Source organism: Phytophthora sojae, assembly GCF_000149755.1.
Source record: "Phytophthora sojae unplaced genomic scaffold PHYSOscaffold_3, whole genome shotgun sequence".
NCBI lineage: Eukaryota > Oomycota > Peronosporomycetes > Peronosporales > Peronosporaceae > Phytophthora > Phytophthora sojae.
In genome coordinates, this window is record NW_009258117.1 from 6,770,208 (window position 1) to 6,787,637 (window position 17,430).

Sequence of the window (17,430 nt, forward strand, 5' to 3'; positions counted from 1 at the left end):
GGCAGCGGCAACTTTTTGGCGGAGTGCGCGCGCGTAACGGCGACACTTGCAGAGTGAATGCCGTCAGGTCTCTCCCCTAATTATCCGGCCAATGGGCGGCGGCGGTCTGCTGCGGGTTTCTGCCTATGAGAACCGAGTTGAGCCGCCTTTGAGTCACTTTGTCACGGCCGGACGACCGCGCCGCCCAGGTGTTTGTTGCCTGCCGCCCCCCGATGGGGAAGGGAAGCCTCGCGCTTTTGTGGCGAAATCAGAACTTCAAGCCACCGCAGGCGAGCGTCGCCCGCTCGTGCTGATGAGATGTCGGGCCTGGAGACAACTGGTCATCGGCAGTCGACCGACCAGCTGACGCCAAATATCACGGTAGAAAATCACAATAGCCGTCAAAAAGTGACGGTTTTGTTTCAGCCAATAGACAATCGCCGTCCTTTTCGGCCAATCGATCTTCGTTCTGCAAGGTGAGACTTCGGACGCTACGCTTGGACTTTCGGTGCAAATGGCGGGACGAGAGTTCGCGCATGTCCAGCCGGTGCGTGCGCGGCCCCCTGGCGGCCTGCGGGGCGGGCAGTGCCCCCTACTTTTGCCCCCACCTTCTCTGCAATGGACTGTTCTAACTCGCTGCAATTTCTCGCGCTCCGATTCGCCAGGACAACGCCGAGATCGAGCGCTCCGTGCTCTCGCAGGAGGTACGAGCGTCGACCCCCCCTATCGCGCTTCATATCCAGTCTCCTGGCGCCCCCATTGGCTTGATATTTAGGCTAATGGATTGAAATCGTATTGTGCTGTGTGGCTGTAGGTCGAGGCGCTGCGCAATCGGTTGGGGCTGCGGCAGGTGGACGTGTCCAAGGAATGCGGCGTGAACGCCAGTATGCTGTCGCAGTGGATGCTGGGCAGGTACAAGGGCAATGTCGGCCGAGTAAGTGATGGAGTTGTAGAGTGTTGAAGCGCGTGCAATGTTGCGAGAGCTGGAGGTTGCAGGGGCTAACTGGTGGTGGATTTTTTGGCAGATTAATGGACTGATGGAATCGTGGCTGATTCGACGACGCGGAGGGAAACCCATGGATAAGGGCATGATGCGTACGATACTGGAAATTTTGCTGCGCATGTAGTGGTGAGCTGGGGCTGACATGTTTCTGGGTGTCTGTGATGCACAGTGTTCAACTCGACGGCCAGCTCACCCAAACTCAAACGGCGACTCGATGACATGAACGATCCCCTCCAAGCTGCGAGGAGGTACGACAATAGTATGAGGTAAAAATTGATGTGTTGTATGTTATTGACGTCATATGAATTTCGTGCAATTTTCTAACAGGAAAGATAGCTCGATCCTTGCGCAGCGAAGGCTGTACAACTACCCAAAGGTACGTCGTGCTCTGCTGCTACAAACCAATAATGTTGAACGAAAGGCCAAAGGATTAATCGATCATGTTGATTTTACGTTTACTGTGGTGGCAGTTCCCAACTCGCGATACTCTGCTGATCCCTATCCGACTCGACATAGACATCGAAGGCTACCGATACATTGACTCCTTCTCGTGGAATAAGTACGTACTGGGCACGTTACTTCATTATGGGAGTGTTGCTAACTGTAATGTACTACTCAAACTACAGGTACGAAAAGGATTTTACGTACGAAACGTTTGCTGCTGCGCTAGTTAGAGACTTGGACCTCCCGGAGTGCTTCTATAAGCGAATTGCCAAGTCGATTGAAGAACAGGTTGAGAAGGCCCAACGATCACTGCCTTGGCACGAAGCTGTCACGATGGAGAGTCTGCATCCGATCTTCATCAACCTTCGCCTGAACGACACTATCTATATTGACCGGTTCGAGTGGGACCTGAATAACCCCAACAACTCGCCCGAGCGGTTCGCTCAGGTGGTTTGTGAAGACTTGGTAAGTTCGGCAGCTATGAATCAACGCAGTGTGCTGGTTCTCACAAAAATCGCTTTTTGTTGCGCAGGGTTTGAGCGGTGAGTTCGAGGCTCAAGTCGCTCTATCCATTCGTGAGCAGCTTCGAGACTATTCCAGAGTAAGGAACCACGATGTGTGCGCAAATGCATGCGTCTATAGCTCACGTGACGCGCTATGTTGTGCAGCTCATCCGAGAAGGCTTGAAGGATCGAGTCACAAGACTCCCACCTGTCTCCGCGGCGTTCCGTGACCGTCTGGATGCCGATGCGTGGGGCCCCTCCGTTAAATACATTTTGGCGGATGACATCCCTCAACTCGAGCGAGAAGACTTTAAGCGGATGAGACCGCTGTCGCGCCCCACGCTGCTGGTGACCCCGCCACCGCAACAGACAGCGCGGCCCAATCGACCGCCCAAGCCAGTGAATACCTTCCTCATGTTCTGCAGGTATGGTGGTTGCTCGTGTGCAGCCTGCGAACAATTTCTCACCTTGCTCTTGCTTCCAGACAAAACCGAAAGAAGATCATGGCTGACCACCCCAGTACGAGCGCCAAAGATGCGTCCAAGATTCTCGGCGATATGTGGCAAAAGTTGTCTGAAAAGGAGCGAGCTAGGTACGCATACAACAGATGGAGTTATGGTGCAGTTGAAGCGAACGAGCACGTACTAACCTTATCGTGCCATGCTGCAGCTACATTCCAATGACGGAGATGGAAAACCAGCGACGCATGAACGAGTGGCGCATGAAGGAGAACGCCTTGAACGGCATCCACACAACCCTCACTGGCGGCATCGCTGGAGCAGCTGCAACCGCATCCAGCCAGACGAACTCGCCCGCCATACCGGGCACACCAGTGCTGCTCGCTCCTCGGATCACCCCTAGCGTCGCCTCCTCCATGGACGAAGTAGACGACGCGGATGCTGACGAGGACGATGAGGACGAAGACGACGAGGAGGACGACACTGCCAGTGCCACCAGCGTCGCCGTCTGATAAGTTTTGCATCCCAACCACTCGGCCAGCACTTTGCTGGCCCCTCCAAAGCTCTGCGTGTCATGTGTATATTACGTCATTCTTGCCACCTCCGTCTACGAAGCCTCCTCGCTGTCGGTTGACGGTGACAGCCGCCACTTGGACTGGTAGTAGTGGTGCTCCAGCTCGAACAAAGCGGACGAGATGTCGGCGCTCAGGTGCGAGATCTGCGCGTCCACGTCGTCGCATCTGCAGGCAATGGATACCGTTAGTGCCTGGTAGTTAGTTGGTTAGTGTGCATTTGTTTCTCACCGCTTGAGCAGCTCGTCCGAGGTCGAGTCGACGTTCTGGCTCATGCCCTCGAAGTCGCCGAGCGCGAGCGACAGCTTCATCTCGGACACGAGCTTGAGCAGCGACTCGCTGGCCTGCACGAGCGTCGTGGCATAAATGGAGCTCTGGAAGGACTCGCGCGTGGTGTTGGCCGAGTCCTTGATCTTGGCCGTCTTGATCAGCCCCTTGAAGTTCTCCACCAGCTTCTCCACATTGTTGTCCAGGCGCTGCCGGTACTCCTCCGCCATGATGCGAAAATGGCTGACGTCTTTCTTTTTTACAAATGATACTCACTAACTTTACTTTATGTCCACTACATAATATATATGATGTTGGATAGGTTTTTATGTTGCGATGGAAGACTCGCCGTCGCTGCGCTTTTCGAGCCAACTAAATGCGTAAATGCATTGAGCAGCGACAGATGAACGCAGATAGCTAGCGAGGTGTCCATTGTCGCCATCACCGCAACAACTTGCCCAGCGTCAATCGGTCCGTTTCCTGGGCGGCGCTTGGTCATTCGATTCCAAAAACGGATCTTTGTCGAGGTTTTTCGGTATAAAACCTCTCGGTCTGAGTATACCGCCGAAAGGGGGGCCTAACAGCCGCCTTCAAAGGCAGTTCCGCTGCATTCCCATCAGGTGCGTGAAGAGAAGGAAGGCCACCTCGGCGCCGCGCTGGCGGCCTAATGGCGCGCTCCACAGCCCGCAGAGCTCGCGTCCGCCAGCGCCACTACAAACTGCACCTCCACAGCTATCTAACACAGTGCCTCTTTCTTTCCCTACGCCCCCAGAACTCCCCGCAGAACCCTCTAAGCAATAGTAATGCTGGCTCAGCTCGTGGCAGACGTGTGCCCGTCGTCGGCGTCGTTTTTCGGCTTCATGGGCGTCGCCTCCGCGCTCGTTTTCGCCAGTGCGTTGCCTGCAGCAGAGGCTCTCTAAAGGTTGTAGTGCTGGGTCTCTCTAACCTGTTGCTGCTGTTGCTGCTGCTTAGACCTGGGCGCCGCGTACGGCACGGCCAAGTCGGGCGTGGGCATCGCGTCGATGGGCGTGATGCGGCCGGAGCTGGCCATGCGCAACATCATCCCCGTGGTCATGGCCGGTGTGCTGGGCATCTACGGGCTGATCGTGGCGGTGATCATCCAGGGCTCGATCGACCCCCCGAACGGCAACGCGCCCAAGTACGGCTCGTACACGGGCTTCGCGCACCTGGCGGCGGGTCTGTGCTGTGGCCTGAGCGGCCTGGCGGCCGGCATGGCCATCGGCGTGGTGGGCGACGCGGGCGTGCGCGCCGTGGGCCAGCAGGAGAAGCTGTTCGTGAACATGATCCTGATCCTGATTTTCGCGGAGGCTCTGGGTCTGTACGGCCTGATCGTGGCGCTGATCCTGTCGCAGAAGAAGAGCGACTGCCCGTCGGAGTAAGATTTCTTTCGTGGAAGGCGGATGGCAGTGGCTCGGTTAAGTCGCTACTGCTATCCGTGTTCGTAGCTTTTGAAGGAAGTAGAGCGGCGACGTCAACGGGAGCAGAGGTGGCTGCAGCAGTGCGGATATGAATCGTGTTGCCATCTCACCTCCTAGGCTTCGCTGCAAGTGATAACGCTAATACTACAACCCTTTTGCATAAGTTACGAATGATCATTCGTCTTCCACCCTTGTTAAACGCAACGTCAGCCATGCTTCTGAAGCTAGTCAAGCCACCACATTTACTGTTAGTCCAAAACTAGAGTGCTTCACCACAAACAATCGATGAACCACGTCAGCGCGAGCACGTCAAGAGTCTTTGATACCAAATGCGAAGATTTATTTGCTGTTGCCGACCGCGCCAGCCTCGAAGAATCGCGGGCTCGCGTTAAAAAGATCGACTACATTGTCTCGCGGCCAACATCTCCGACATACCACGCGGAAGCGCCAACCGCTACCACCTGCCTGAACCTGCTTACTCCGACGGGCAGTCGCTCTTCTTCTGCGACAGGATCAGCGCCACGATCAGGCCGTACAGACCCAGAGCCTCCGCGAAAATCAGGATCAGGATCATGTTCACGAACAGCTTCTCCTGCTGGCCCACGGCGCGCACGCCCGCGTCGCCCACCACGCCGATGGCCATGCCGGCCGCCAGGCCGCTCAGGCCACAGCACAGACCCGCCGCCAGGTGCGCGAAGCCCGTGTACGAGCCGTACTTGGGCGCGTTGCCGTTCGGGGGGTCGATCGAGCCCTGGATGATCACCGCCACGATCAGCCCGTAGATGCCCAGCACACCGGCCATGACCACGGGGATGATGTTGCGCATGGCCAGCTCCGGCCGCATCACGCCCATCGACGCGATGCCCACGCCCGACTTGGCCGTGCCGTACGCGGCGCCCAGGTCTAAGCAGCAGCAACAGCAGCAACAGGTTAGAGAGACCCAGCACTACAACCTTTAGAGAGCCTCTGCTGCAGGCAACGCACTGGCGAAAACGAGCGCGGAGGCGACGCCCATGAAGCCGAAAAACGACGCCGACGACGGGCACACGTCTGCCACGAGCTGAGCCAGCATTACTATTGCTTGAGATCGGGAGGTCTGACGACTGCCACACACAATCCACGCAGTTAACTTCCTGTGGTCTATCGCCAGCCTCGAGGGCTCCAAAGATCGCCGCACCTGCTTTTTCTATTGAACTGCTCGTCCACGGAACGCGAAATGAGGTCTCACATGAAGCGGCGTTTTTGGATCTGTGTACACTCGCACGACATTTACTGAACCAGCTTCCATGGATGTTGCACGAACGAGTGTAGCCATCTTGTGGGAAAGCGTATCTTCAGCGGATGCACATCAAACCAGATCATTGCTGCTGGAAGGATGTCATCGCCGTGGCTGTGCACGCTGCTGCTGGCGCTGCTGGTCTACACGAACGTATGGCCTCTGGATCGACTCCCAGGTGGGGACAGCGGCGAATTACTGGCGGAAGCTTGCGTCGGCGGCGTGGCGCATCCGCCAGGGTACCCCTTGCTGCTCTCGCTGCTGCGGCTCGTGCGCTGGGCAGCTCAGCAATGTGGCGGTAGTGCGACGGGGGGAGGTGAAGCGAGCTCTGGGCACTTTGCGATATGGGCCAATGCGTTGAATGCCGCCACTGCGGCTGGTGCAGCGGCGTGTGTGACCCACACAGTCCACTTGCTGACGTCTAAGAGTTCTTCGGTGGAGGCGATTGCTGCTGGACTTTCCTTCGCTTTATCGAAACTGACCTGGGAGTACGCGAGGGGCGTTGAGGTGTTCGCACTCAACAACTTGCTTGTGGGTGTACTGCATATACTGGTGGTGAGGCACTTTATGCAACGTACGGTGAAGAACGCCTGTATGGGGGCTTTCGTGTGCGGCCTAGGACTTGCGAACCAGCACACCATCGGTACGAAGAAAGCAGAAGTAGTGCCTCTTGAGTTCACGTGCTCTGCGAAGTTGTGACTTATATTTTGGCGCGTTCGATTTGCAGTGCTCTTCGAAGTTCCATTCATCGTGTGGGTCATTTTCACGCGTCGATTCCGCGTGGTGGAACTGCTATTGGTCACTGCAGCGTACGTGTGTGTTTTGGCACAAGCTTAGCATCTGCTGTGTGGACTGTGAGAGTTTTAACAATTGTGTTGGTCAACGCAGCTTTTTAGCTGGTTTGTCAATTTATATCCAAACTATTTTATCCGCACAAGAACCAACACCTGGAACGTGGGGAGATACTTCGACATGGGCAGGTTGGGTTGCACCGATCTCAGGCTGGTCTACCAAATATTTTTCTCACCAATTACTTTCATCGTTGTTTTGAAGGACTCTTCGCTCATGTTCGTCGAAAAGAGTATGGAACGCTCAGGCTTTCGCCCCTCCAAGGAGATTCAGAGGTAATCACGCCTTGGTCCCTGGTATATTATCCCCGCACTAATGAAGCATTCCGATCCACGCTCCTACGGGGCGCAGGGTTTGTTGGAGCGCTTAGCGGTGTATAGCATGGACACCATGGATGACTTCCACTGGACGGGTCTAGTGTTGATGGTCTTGGGCGTCAAAACGCTGCTATTTCCCGAAAGTGGCCACAGCAAGCTTCAACAGGTATCGATACCAAAATGCACCAAAAGAGTTAGCTGCAGACACTAACCTAGCTATTTTCCCCAGGAAGGCCAAACACTGCTTCGTGGATTTGTTGGGCTTACGCAGGTGTCTGCCTTGGTTTGCTATCTCGTGGTGTTCCATTCATTGGCGAATCTCCCGCTCGATTCGCCGATGCCTCGCGCCGTCTCAAGCCGCTTCAATATGCAGCCTAACACAATTCTCGCTATTTGGCTGGGTCTCGGTCTTGCAGAAGTTACACCGCGAATTGCTTCCGTTGTGACCTCGGATACCAAGTGGACTAAAATCGTTCGGTTCTCTTTTTGCCTAACACTACTGGCCACTCAATACCAGCGCAACCAGCCTGCCGGTGACGTCGACTCGGTTGGAGACGTGATCAGAAAACACGGAGAAGATATTTTTCACGTGGTGCCACGCGACGGTGTATTGCTGTCTTACACCGATATCAACTGGAATTCACTACGTTATCTTCAGGTACGAGTCAAAAAGTTGGTGAGCTCAAGTGTAGTCGACTAATCTCTGAAAATCGCTGCGTATGTGTAGGCGTGCGAAAATGTCCGGCCTGACGTAACACTTCTGAGCCTTCAGCTCCTGCCGTTTCCGTGGTTTACCCGTCAGCACAAACTGTATCCAGACATTGTATTCCCGCCAATTCGGCAAGAAGCCTCGACAGTGAAAAGTTCTCGAGGGTACGCGCAGCTCTTACACGACTTCCTGGCTGCGAACGTGGAGAAACACGGGGATCACCTCTTCCTCGACTTGCACGCTGTGGTAAGAGTTTCAAAGTTTGTACATGGGTCGTCAAACGCTTACTCTAACCTTACGCGGCTAATACGTGATGCAGAATGACGAAGACATCGCCCCAAACGGCCAGCACCTCGGATTCACGCTCATATCGAACGGTTTAGTGTGGAAAGTGAGCTTGCCACCATCCAGCGTTGCCGACGGTGACGCTCTCTACTCACGATGGAAGTCAATGCCGCCGCCAGTAGTGAAATTCACCCCCTCGTTGTACCCTGCAGGTAGCTGGGAGTTTGCAGCAGCTACTATTGCGAACGATGCTCGGTACCAGGGCGGCCTGTTCGCTTTGAGCCACTGGATTGAGCGTGGGCGAGCGGTGCAGCACGCGAGCGAAGCTGCCAAATACGTGCTTGGAATGCGTCACGCCCTGCATCTACTGACCCAAGTTGGAGAAGATGCAGTGGTCGCCGATGAATCTTGGGGACTCACGTATAAAGCCTACGACCTGTGGAAGAACACAGCGCTGGCAGCCATGCGGTTCACAAGTGGACTCGAACTTATCGGGTCACTCATCACGCCCTTGAAAGAACATCAGAAGCGCAAAGGAGCAACTCGCCAAGACAAAATGGAGCTCCAAACGCTACAAAAGTTGCTGCAGCATCTGGACGAGAGCCGACAAACTGCAGTCGCGCGGATTGAAGCTCTATTGCCGGACATGAAGTCGCGCCAAGACCCCGACGCGAAAGCCTTCGAGAACTTCATTGCAGCTCAACGGAGCAACAACAAAGACAAGGCAAAGAAGAAGAAGAGCAAGAGCAAGAAGAAGACCAAGGTCAAGGAGAAGACACAGGAGCCATAACATGGCTACACTCACTTCAGCATGATTTGTCACTACCCACAGTCTAACGTCGCTATGTGACAAATCAACCACAGTGTTTACGCCTTTTCGTTTTCGTACTTAATCGAGCCTTCTATCGCTTGGTTCTGGATCGGTCGAAAGATACACAACCGCGTCTCCAGCGAGATATCTCTTCGTGCACTTGCCTGCACGTGTCCGCTCGCTACAGCAACTTCTCCATCATGGTACGCACCTCCTCCACCTTCTGCACGCAACAGCCATCTTCTCCCGTGCCCTGTAGCCCCCACAAGTGCACTAAACCGCAGCTGTCTCCTCGCAGTCAGGCACAGTCAAGACGCAGGCCGAAGTGAAGGACATCACGCGCATCGAGCGCATCGGCGCCCACTCGCACATCCGCGGCCTGGGTCTGGATGACAGTCTGGAGCCGCGCGCGTCCTCCCAGGGCATGGTGGGCCAGACGGAGGCCCGTAAGGCGGCGGGCATCGTGGCCAAGATGATCGAGGAAGGCAACATCGCCGGCCGCGCCATCCTGTTGGCCGGCAAGCCCGGCACGGGCAAGACGGCCATTGCCATGGGTATTGCTCAGGCCCTGGGAGAGGACACGCCGTTCACGACGATCGCTGGTAGCGAGGTGTTCTCGCTCGAGATGAGCAAGACGGAGGCGCTGACGCAGGCTTTCCGCCGCTCCATTGGCGTGAGGATCATGGAGGAGACGGAGATTATTGAAGGAGAAGTGGTGGAGATCCAGGTGGACACCCCGACGGGCGGTGTGGGCGACAAGGTAGGCCGCCTCACGCTGCGAACGACCGAGATGGAGACGGTGTACGACCTTGGAGCCAAGATGATCGACTCGCTGACCAAGGAGAAGGTCGAGGCTGGCGACGTGATCACGATCAACAAGGAGTCGGGCAAGATCTCCAAGCTCGGGCGCTCGTTCACGCGCTCCCGGGACTACGACGCCATGGGCGCGCAGACGCGCTTCGTGCAGTGCCCCGAGGGCGAGCTGCAGAAGCGCAAGGAGGTGGTGCACGTGGTGTCGCTTCACGAGATTGACGTGATCAACTCGCGCTCGCAGGGCTTCCTCGCGCTGTTTGCTGGTGACACTGGTGAGATCAAGGACGAAGTGCGTGAGCAGATTGACACCAAGGTGGCTGAGTGGCGTGAGGAGGGCAAGGCCACGATCGTGCCCGGCGTTCTGTTCATCGACGAGGTGCACATGCTGGACATTGAGTGCTTCTCGTGGCTTAACCGTGCTCTTGAGAGCGACATGGCGCCCGTGCTCATCATCGCCACGAACCGCGGCATCACGCGCATTCGTGGAACCAACTACAAGAGCCCGCACGGCATCCCCATCGACCTGCTCGACCGACTAATGATTATCCCCACGAAGCCCTACAGCGAGTCCGAGATGCGCAAGATTCTCACGATTCGGTGTGAAGAGGAGGATGTGGAAATGACGGATGAGGCCAAGGACCTGCTCACACGCATCGCCGTGGAGACGTCGCTGCGATATGCCATCCAAATGATCATCACGGCGTCGCTCGTGTGCTCGAAGCGCAAGGGCACGGAGGTGGACGTGCCCGACATCAAGCGCGTCTACTCGCTGTTCGCCGACGTCAAGCGCTCCACGCAGTTCCTGATGGAGTACCAGCACGAGTTCATGTTCCACGAGGTGGATGACGAAGAGGAAGAGGACGAGGACCAGAACATGGAGCAGTAGATGAGCACATGCAGTTGTGTGACCTATAACAATGAAATCTCCCTTACTATTGCATTGGTATTTGCATTGCGTTTTGTTCTACACTTTATAGTGCGGCGTTCATTTGACCGAGAAGAAGGAGCGCAAGTCGCGCTGCTTGGGTGGGCCGCTGTGCTTCTTGGCCTCCTTCTTGGCCTTGGCGGCCTTCTCGGCAGCCGCTTTCTTCTTTTTCTCCTCCAATTTCTTCTTGGCAGCCTTCTGCTCCTTTTCAACCTCCTCGGGCGTCAACTCCACCTCCTCGTACGCTTTCTCCGTGACCATGTAGCCCTGCTCGTTGATGCGCGTCTTGGAGACAAGTACCCGCCTTTTGGTCGCGATAGCCGGCTCCTCCTCCTCGTCCTCCTCCTCCTCGTCCTCCTCTACCTCGGATTCCACACGCTTCTCAACTTCTTCGGCCTGCTTTGCCTTCTTGGTCGCAGCTGGAGAGGCATTCAGCTTGCGCTTGACATTGCGACTCTTAGGAGCCGGCGTGCTCGTTGCCTTGGGCGCCGGCGCCTCGTCCCCTTCATCTTCGTCATCACTGATCACCCTCTTACTACTCATCGTCTTCTTGACGAACACCGGCGCGTCGGTCTCGTCGTCATCCTCGTCGTCGCTGTCGACTGTGAGCACGTTGCTCATGTCCAGCTTCTTGGCCTCCGCCGGCTTGCTGGCCGTTGTCTTGCTGGCTCCATTTCTGCTAGCCCCGCTGCTCTTGGAGAAGCCTGCGGTCTTGCCACTGCTCTTGAAGAATGAGGAGCTGCCGGAAGCCACGGGCTTCTTCTTGGCCGACGCGTTGATGGCGTCGAAGGCCGAGATTGTCTCCTCGCCCTGCTCCTCCCCGAAGTCCTGGCGCGCCGTGGCCTCCGCGCACTTGATGCCGCTCGCGTACAGCGCCTTGGCCGCGGCCGTCAGTGGCGCGTGCTTGTCCACGCCGCTCAGCGCGTCGTTGCGCGCCTGGCGCTCCTGCGCCCAGCAGGCTGTGGCCATGGCCGCCGCCTCGTCCTCCGCGGCGGCGTTGGACTTGCCGTACAAAGCGTAGATCTGCTGGCACAGCAGGTCGTCCGTCTGCTTCTGGGTCTCCACGGTCAGCGACAGCACGCGCGCCCTCGGGTCGCGCTTGGCGGCGGCTGTGTCGCTCTTGTCCGCGTCATCGGCGACGGCGGCGCGCTTCACCAGCACGCGCAGGGCCTGGACGGCGTCGTTCTCGGACGAGAACTGCGCGAGCGCCTCGGCGCTGGCGGCCGCAGCCACGCGCGAGCGGATGCCGAGCGTCCGGTACGACAGCGGCTCGCCCGCGTCCAGCACCGCGGACGAGATCTCCTCCAGGCAGCGCTCCATTGCTTCCCGCCAAAAAGTTGGCAATTGGCGCTGTGGACAATCTTGGATTCACCGATTTTGTGTGATTCACATAAAATCGATTATTTTAATTACTGATGTAAAATCTACAGAATCGATAATCCCCCGTGTGGATTATTTCCCGCAAAAAATCCAGGACTTTTGTGTTCCAGGGAGGGAGGCAAACTGCTTGCAGTGCGGTATGCAGCAGAAGACTGGAGGCGATGTGTTTGGTGTTGTGGGCAGACTTCTGCGTGCCACTTTCCTGCTGAAACCGGATAGTTTGCAGGTTCCTCTGTTCCTCTGTTCCTGAAGGACAAATACTGCGTATAATTTGCTTAATGCAATGCAGCTGGAAGTCCAGTGCACTGGAAAGTGAAATGAGCAGTAGGAGATGGTTTAGACCGAACGGAATCGCCTCACACTGCAGACACAGAGGCTACCGGTATTATTGTGAAAACCGATTAGTTTGTCCTGCTGAATTAGTCGGTTAAACATCGCTCATAGCGGATTTGAAGACTAATAAATCGGGGATGTCTCAATTATAATCGGAGTATAAATCGGTCATCGGTCTCGTAATTATGTGCAGCCTAGCTATCTCGATCAACATGCATAGTGCAGCGGCAACACCGCGCTTTAACGCGTCGCCTGCATATCTCAGCTACATGTATTATAGAGTGCGGCTTTTCCTGCTTAGTTCTGATGTTAGTGTTGTAACCTTGACTACCTAGCCAAGAGCGACTGCAACGATTGTTGTCTGCCGGCTGATTTAGCCTACGAGGAGCGAATGCCGGTTGCACATCGGACATTCCGTCTGAATAGCAAGCAAATCGGCCGGCTCTGGCTTAATCGGCCGATTAGCAAATGTAAACCCGACTCTAGTAATATTGAGTATAAATCGAGGTACTCCAGTCTAATTAGGAGGTCGGATTTATCTAATCGGGGTCGTCGGTCTTATTAAGCCACTAAATCGGCTGATTAACAATCCAATAAGACATTCTAATCGGTTTTCACAATAATACACGCAGATTCAAGAGCATGCGGACGACAGCTAATCAGAGTTTAGCAGCTATAATACTGAAAAGCGATCCGTCCCTAGACTTGAATGACTTGTTCTGCGGTTCACCCTAGGTCCTGTAGACTCTACCTGGTGAGGCGGGAACGTATCCGAATACCGCGCCCTGGAGGACATTCGCGTCGTTGGATTGGTCGCGCAGACATGGGGAGGACCACACCTTCTACGAGCCCTGGGGAGAGCCGGGCTCCTGGGCTCTTGGGTGAACCCAAAAAGTCGCGAGCTGGGGCTCCTGGGCTCTTGAGTTCAATAGGTTAAGTGAAAGGAGCCCTCCAGAACTGCACCTGTGTTAAATATCTCGCTGATGATTGGCCGTCATTGAAGTATCTCCAGGTTCTAACCTGAAAAGGCATAGGAAAGAGGGCTTCTCATTGAGGGGAAGGAAGGACTATCGGCGACGCTGGGGTGGCCTCGGAGCGGCTGTACACATATGAGCGGCGCGAGATCTTCTAGTGTGGCGATCTTTGAGCTCGATCTTCTAGCGTGGCGCATCGATCACGCGAAGTTGCTCGCCTTAAGTCTAGGTAAAATTGGCCAATCAGATATTACTATGAAGAGCCCGTCATAGATTTGAAGCTAAATTTGGGAGGGGAGCCAATGGGGAGCCCGAACCAGGGCTCCTTGATCTCGTACTTACCATGAGGGAGCCCATTTTGTGCGACTTTTGGCTCTCGTTTTAGGAAAAGCCCACTTTTGAAGTAGACAGGCTCGGGCTCGTAGAAGGTGTGGGGAGGACAGTTTCAAACCTCATCAGTCACCGGCCAATAGAAAAGCCACCTCGAACTAACTTCCAGACCGCCGGAACTGGAACTGTTAAACGAGTGACTATTGGTCAAAAACTAGGCACCTAGAACTTCAAGTTCTAGGTAATCATTTTGCGAGCCAATCGGCTGCAAAGATGGCACCCCGTGTGACGTAGGCAACCTTGCTTGCACATGCAAGCCGATTCCTGCCCGAGCACGTTCAGGAAAGTCATGCCGTCGGCACCGACGTGCTCGTGGTGGTGCTGTCGCTATTAGAATTGTGAAGATGGGGGCTTCATGCACGTCCATATCGCTCCACACGCATGGAGAAGGACGCACACACCAGTTGAACTAAACTGCTCGTTGCATTTGCAAATAAAGAACTCCTAAAGCCCAGCCTATCTACCGGCCGAGACTCTCCTGCTGGTGTGTTCGTCCATCCACGGCGGCCACGCCCATACGCGCGTGACCCCGTCTTCTTCTCTGTAGCTAGCGGGTTGGATACGCTTACTTCTGGTTGGCGAAGTGGTTGTTGATCCACTCGCTGGTCACCGACTTGGGGCGCTCCAGGGGCAGGCCCAGGGCGCGGTCCCAGAAGAGCTGCGAGAGCACACCGATGGCGCGCGACACACCGAACAGCACCGTGTAGTAGTTCTTCTGCGTCAGGCCGTAGTACTGCAGCAGCACGCCGCTGTGCGAGTCCACGTTCGGGTACGGGTTCTTGGTCTTGCCGTGCTCGGTCAGGACACCGGGCATCACCTGGTAGATCGTGTCCACGATGCGGAACAGCTCGTCGTTGGGCATGTACTTGAGGCCGAACTCGCGCTGGCACGTGTAACGCGGGTCCGTCTTGCGCAGCACGGCGTGGCCGTAGCCGGGGATGACCTTGCCGGCGTTCAGCGTGTCCCAGGCGAACTGGGTGATCGTCTCCTTGTTCACCTCCAGGCCCTTGGCGTGGAACTCGGCCTGCAGGTCGAGGATCCAGCCCAGCACCTCCTGGTTGGCCAGGCCGTGCAGGGGGCCGGCCAGAGCGTTGAGGCCACCGGCCAGGGAGAGGTACGGGTCCGACAGCGTCGAGCCGACCAGGTGCGTGGTGTGGGCGCTGGCGTTGCCACCCTCGTGGTCGCTGTGGATCACCAGGTACAGACGCATGAGCTCGTCGAACTCAGCGTTGTCGAAGCCCAGCATGCGGTTGAAGTTGGCCGAGTAGTCCAGGCTCGAGTCGTAGGCGTTGTTGGACTCGCCGAAGTACGTGTTGCGATAAATAAGGGCCGCCACCTCCGGCAGGCGGGCGATGAGGTTCATGCTGTCCTCGTAGGTGTACTCCCAGTAGGTCGACTTGTGGATGCCCTCGGCGTACTTCTTGGCGAAGATGCTCTCGGTGTTCATGGCGGTCACGGCGGCCGACAGCTGGGTCATGGGGTGGGCGTGCTTGAGGTCGAGGATGAGCTTGCGCACGTGCTCGGGCACCTTGGCGCGCGAGTGAAGCTCGGCGGTGACGCAGGCGGCCTGGGCAGCCGTGGGGATCTCACCAGTCATAAGCAGCCATAGTAGGCCTTCCGGTAGGGGCTCGCCGCCCTCCTCCTTGGCGGGCAGCTCCTTCTGGAGGTCCGGGATGGTGTGGCCGCGGAAGCGGATGCCCTCCTCGGCGTCCAGCAGCGACGTCTCCCACAGGAGCGACTTGATTCCGCGGGCGCCGCCCAGCGTCTGCTCCACGGTGACCTCGCCCAGCGACTTGTGGCCGTGCTCAGCCTTGAGCTTCTTGAGCGCCTCCTGGCGCACGGGGATCTGCTCCTTGAGCTCGTCCAGCAGCGTGGGTGTGGTCGTGGACAGCGAGCGGGTCGCGGCGGGCACGGCGCTCGAGCGCGCGGCCTGGCGGAGGGACTTGATGATGGCGCTCATGTCTGCGGTCGAGAGAATGATACAATCGGTTAGGTGACGTGTTAAACGAGATGTGTGTCACGCGGATCTTGGAGCCGCAGCAGATGGCCGGGGCTCCAGATAGCCGCGTGGCAGCATGCACATGCATGGCTTGGAGGTGGTGCGCACCTGGAGGGGAGGGTTGCTTCTTGCAGTCGACGACGGGGGAGTGTCTTGTGCCCGGAGGATTGCGAAATGGCCGAGTGAGCGTCTGTGGCTGCGTGGGCGCGACCATTGCGGAGGCGTGGGCAGTTCGATGATTCAACTAGGTCGGCTTGCGCGGGGTACCTATTCTGACAGGTCAATGTACTAACAATTGAATAAGGCAGAGTGTTGGTCACTCTCGAGAGTGAAAGGGACGAGGTTTTCACAGGTCAAAATCCGCGCCGCGTGCGCTGATTGGATACCGAGGTACGTAGCCCGGACGGTCCTCCAAGCATTGCGCTCAAAGTCGTGATGGGTGTTGCAGCGGCGCTTGACACGCAAGGCGCTTGCCTTCCTGGGCCGGAATTGTATCGGCGGCCAGCTGGAGGGCAGGTCCTCTGCGAGGAAGCTCCCGCCGCGATGGTACAATGTTTAACGTCGGCGGCGGGAGGCAGAAGCCCGGCCGCTACGACTGCGTTTTCGCAGATGACTGCGCGCGCAGGACTCGGAAGCGCAAGGCGCCCATAGTCGCACTTCAAAAGTGCCTTGCTGCCACGCGTCGAGACTGATTCGGTCTGATTGTCGAGGCCCTAGCCTCCTTCCCCGCCTGCCGCTGCTTGGGGCGCAAACTTTCTGCTCGGACGCCGGATTTGCTTCAGTTTGCAGGCAGGTGGGCCACCCGTGCAAGTTCAAGCCCCTCCTCTCTTCAGTTTCTCGCTCCGAATGTCGCGCGCTCGTTTGCAGGCCGCGCACCAAGCACCAGAGCCCGCAACGTTTGACGTCGACATCGCACGGCTCGTGCTCCTTGAAGTTTTGACGTCAACATGTTAAACTCGAGGTAAAAGAGACCGAGCATCTTCACGCACTTTCAGAGACCGAGCGCGCTCGGATCGGGAGTTGAACATGGATCATCCCGTGCGCGCGGCAACTGGCTCGAGGGCACTGGCCAAATCGCCGCCATTTTCCGATCCGATGGACGTCAGCAGGGAATTCCGCGCGCGGAGGATGCTGCGCATGCCGACACCGGCGAGCATGCAAGTGTGCGCGGCGGCGCCACTTCCAGATCGATCGCGCTTCCAGCAGCGGAAATTCCAGACTCGCGGCCGGCTTCTAGCACTTGAGAACGGGAGCGCGGCCTATCCACTCGCCTTGACTGTGAGGCGGATGGCGGCGTGAAGGCTGTAGTGGCTGCGTGCATCTGCGGGTGGTGTTTTGGTGCTCGGGCCAAGCTGGTGACACCGGAACAGCAATGGAGGTGGCGAAGTGTGGAGTTTTTCGTGGAGGTGGCTCGGGCTGCTTGGCGCGCCGATGGCAATGCGGCCTGTCAAATCCTTCAACCGGTCGGTCTTTTGCTCGGGTACACGTTGTGTGGCACCTTGAGAAGAGCCATGACCGCCCAGGCGAGGAAGACTTCCCGGTCTTGCTGTACCTGTGGACGTGTCCGTCGAATTGGCTGGCAGCCAAGGTGGTGACTGCGCTCGGCAGGTTTTGAGGCAACGCAGGCGACACTGGTGTGCTTGACAATGGCTGCGCGCTTACCAGATCTACGGCGTTTGCTACCGTAGGCTGTGAGCTGCAGCA

General features: G+C 56.9%; 7 protein-coding genes across 7 annotated transcripts; 3 read left to right on the forward strand and 4 right to left on the reverse strand.

Annotated features, from left to right (window-relative positions):
* Positions 1 to 448: 448 nt before the first annotated feature.
* PHYSODRAFT_350746 (hypothetical protein) lies at positions 449 to 2,899 on the forward strand (the record flags this gene model as incomplete). Its single annotated transcript, XM_009525856.1, has 12 exons — positions 449 to 526; positions 645 to 683; positions 794 to 913; positions 1,005 to 1,074; positions 1,152 to 1,230; positions 1,310 to 1,358; positions 1,453 to 1,541; positions 1,609 to 1,891; positions 1,959 to 2,027; positions 2,095 to 2,354; positions 2,414 to 2,521; positions 2,599 to 2,899. The coding sequence occupies exons 1-12, from the start codon at positions 494 to 496 to the stop codon at positions 2,897 to 2,899; spliced, it is 1,500 nt and encodes a 499-aa protein (XP_009524151.1). The 5' UTR covers positions 449 to 493.
* A 95-nt stretch (positions 2,900 to 2,994) lies between these two features.
* PHYSODRAFT_497146 (hypothetical protein) lies at positions 2,995 to 3,456 on the reverse strand (the record flags this gene model as incomplete). The annotated part of the gene is made up of 2 exons (XM_009525857.1): positions 2,995 to 3,127; positions 3,191 to 3,456. 2 exons carry the CDS (start codon positions 3,454 to 3,456, stop codon positions 2,995 to 2,997), a joined length of 399 nt encoding a protein of 132 aa, XP_009524152.1.
* A 562-nt stretch (positions 3,457 to 4,018) lies between these two features.
* Positions 4,019 to 4,833, forward strand: PHYSODRAFT_285608 (hypothetical protein). Its single transcript, XM_009525858.1, has 2 exons — positions 4,019 to 4,117; positions 4,199 to 4,833. The coding sequence occupies exons 1-2, from the start codon at positions 4,030 to 4,032 to the stop codon at positions 4,624 to 4,626; spliced, it is 516 nt and encodes a 171-aa protein (XP_009524153.1). The 5' UTR covers positions 4,019 to 4,029; the 3' UTR covers positions 4,627 to 4,833.
* Positions 4,834 to 5,116: 283 nt separating this feature from the next.
* PHYSODRAFT_285609 (hypothetical protein) lies at positions 5,117 to 5,772 on the reverse strand. The gene is made up of 2 exons (XM_009525859.1): positions 5,650 to 5,772; positions 5,117 to 5,568 (listed from the first exon to the last, which is right to left on the reverse strand). The coding sequence occupies exons 1-2, from the start codon at positions 5,735 to 5,737 to the stop codon at positions 5,141 to 5,143; spliced, it is 516 nt and encodes a 171-aa protein (XP_009524154.1). The 5' UTR covers positions 5,738 to 5,772; the 3' UTR covers positions 5,117 to 5,140.
* Positions 5,773 to 9,336: 3,564 nt separating this feature from the next.
* On the forward strand, positions 9,337 to 10,611 carry PHYSODRAFT_490136 (hypothetical protein; the record flags this gene model as incomplete). The annotated part of the gene is made up of 1 exon (XM_009525860.1): positions 9,337 to 10,611. One exon carries the CDS (start codon positions 9,337 to 9,339, stop codon positions 10,609 to 10,611), a length of 1,275 nt encoding a protein of 424 aa, XP_009524155.1.
* Positions 10,612 to 10,710: 99 nt separating this feature from the next.
* On the reverse strand, positions 10,711 to 11,993 carry PHYSODRAFT_345670 (hypothetical protein; the record flags this gene model as incomplete). Its single annotated transcript, XM_009525861.1, has 1 exon — positions 10,711 to 11,993. The coding sequence occupies exon 1, from the start codon at positions 11,968 to 11,970 to the stop codon at positions 10,711 to 10,713; it is 1,260 nt and encodes a 419-aa protein (XP_009524156.1). The 5' UTR covers positions 11,971 to 11,993.
* A 2,140-nt stretch (positions 11,994 to 14,133) lies between these two features.
* On the reverse strand, positions 14,134 to 15,687 carry PHYSODRAFT_542471 (hypothetical protein; the record flags this gene model as incomplete). Its single annotated transcript, XM_009525862.1, has 1 exon — positions 14,134 to 15,687. One exon carries the CDS (start codon positions 15,685 to 15,687, stop codon positions 14,293 to 14,295), a length of 1,395 nt encoding a protein of 464 aa, XP_009524157.1. The 3' UTR covers positions 14,134 to 14,292.
* Between the last annotated feature and the right edge of the window lie 1,743 nt (positions 15,688 to 17,430).

Coding starts and splice junctions, on each gene's coding strand:
- PHYSODRAFT_285608 (XM_009525858.1), top strand. CDS start 4,030: ATGCTGGCTCAGCTCGTGGCAGACGTGTGCCCGTCGTCGGCGTCGTTT. Junction 4,118..4,198: donor CTCCGCGCTCGTTTTCGCCA/GTGCGTTGCCTG, acceptor GCTGCTGCTTAG/ACCTGGGCGCCGCGTACGGC.
- PHYSODRAFT_285609 (XM_009525859.1), bottom strand. CDS start 5,737: ATGCTGGCTCAGCTCGTGGCAGACGTGTGCCCGTCGTCGGCGTCGTTT. Junction 5,569..5,649: donor CTCCGCGCTCGTTTTCGCCA/GTGCGTTGCCTG, acceptor GCTGCTGCTTAG/ACCTGGGCGCCGCGTACGGC.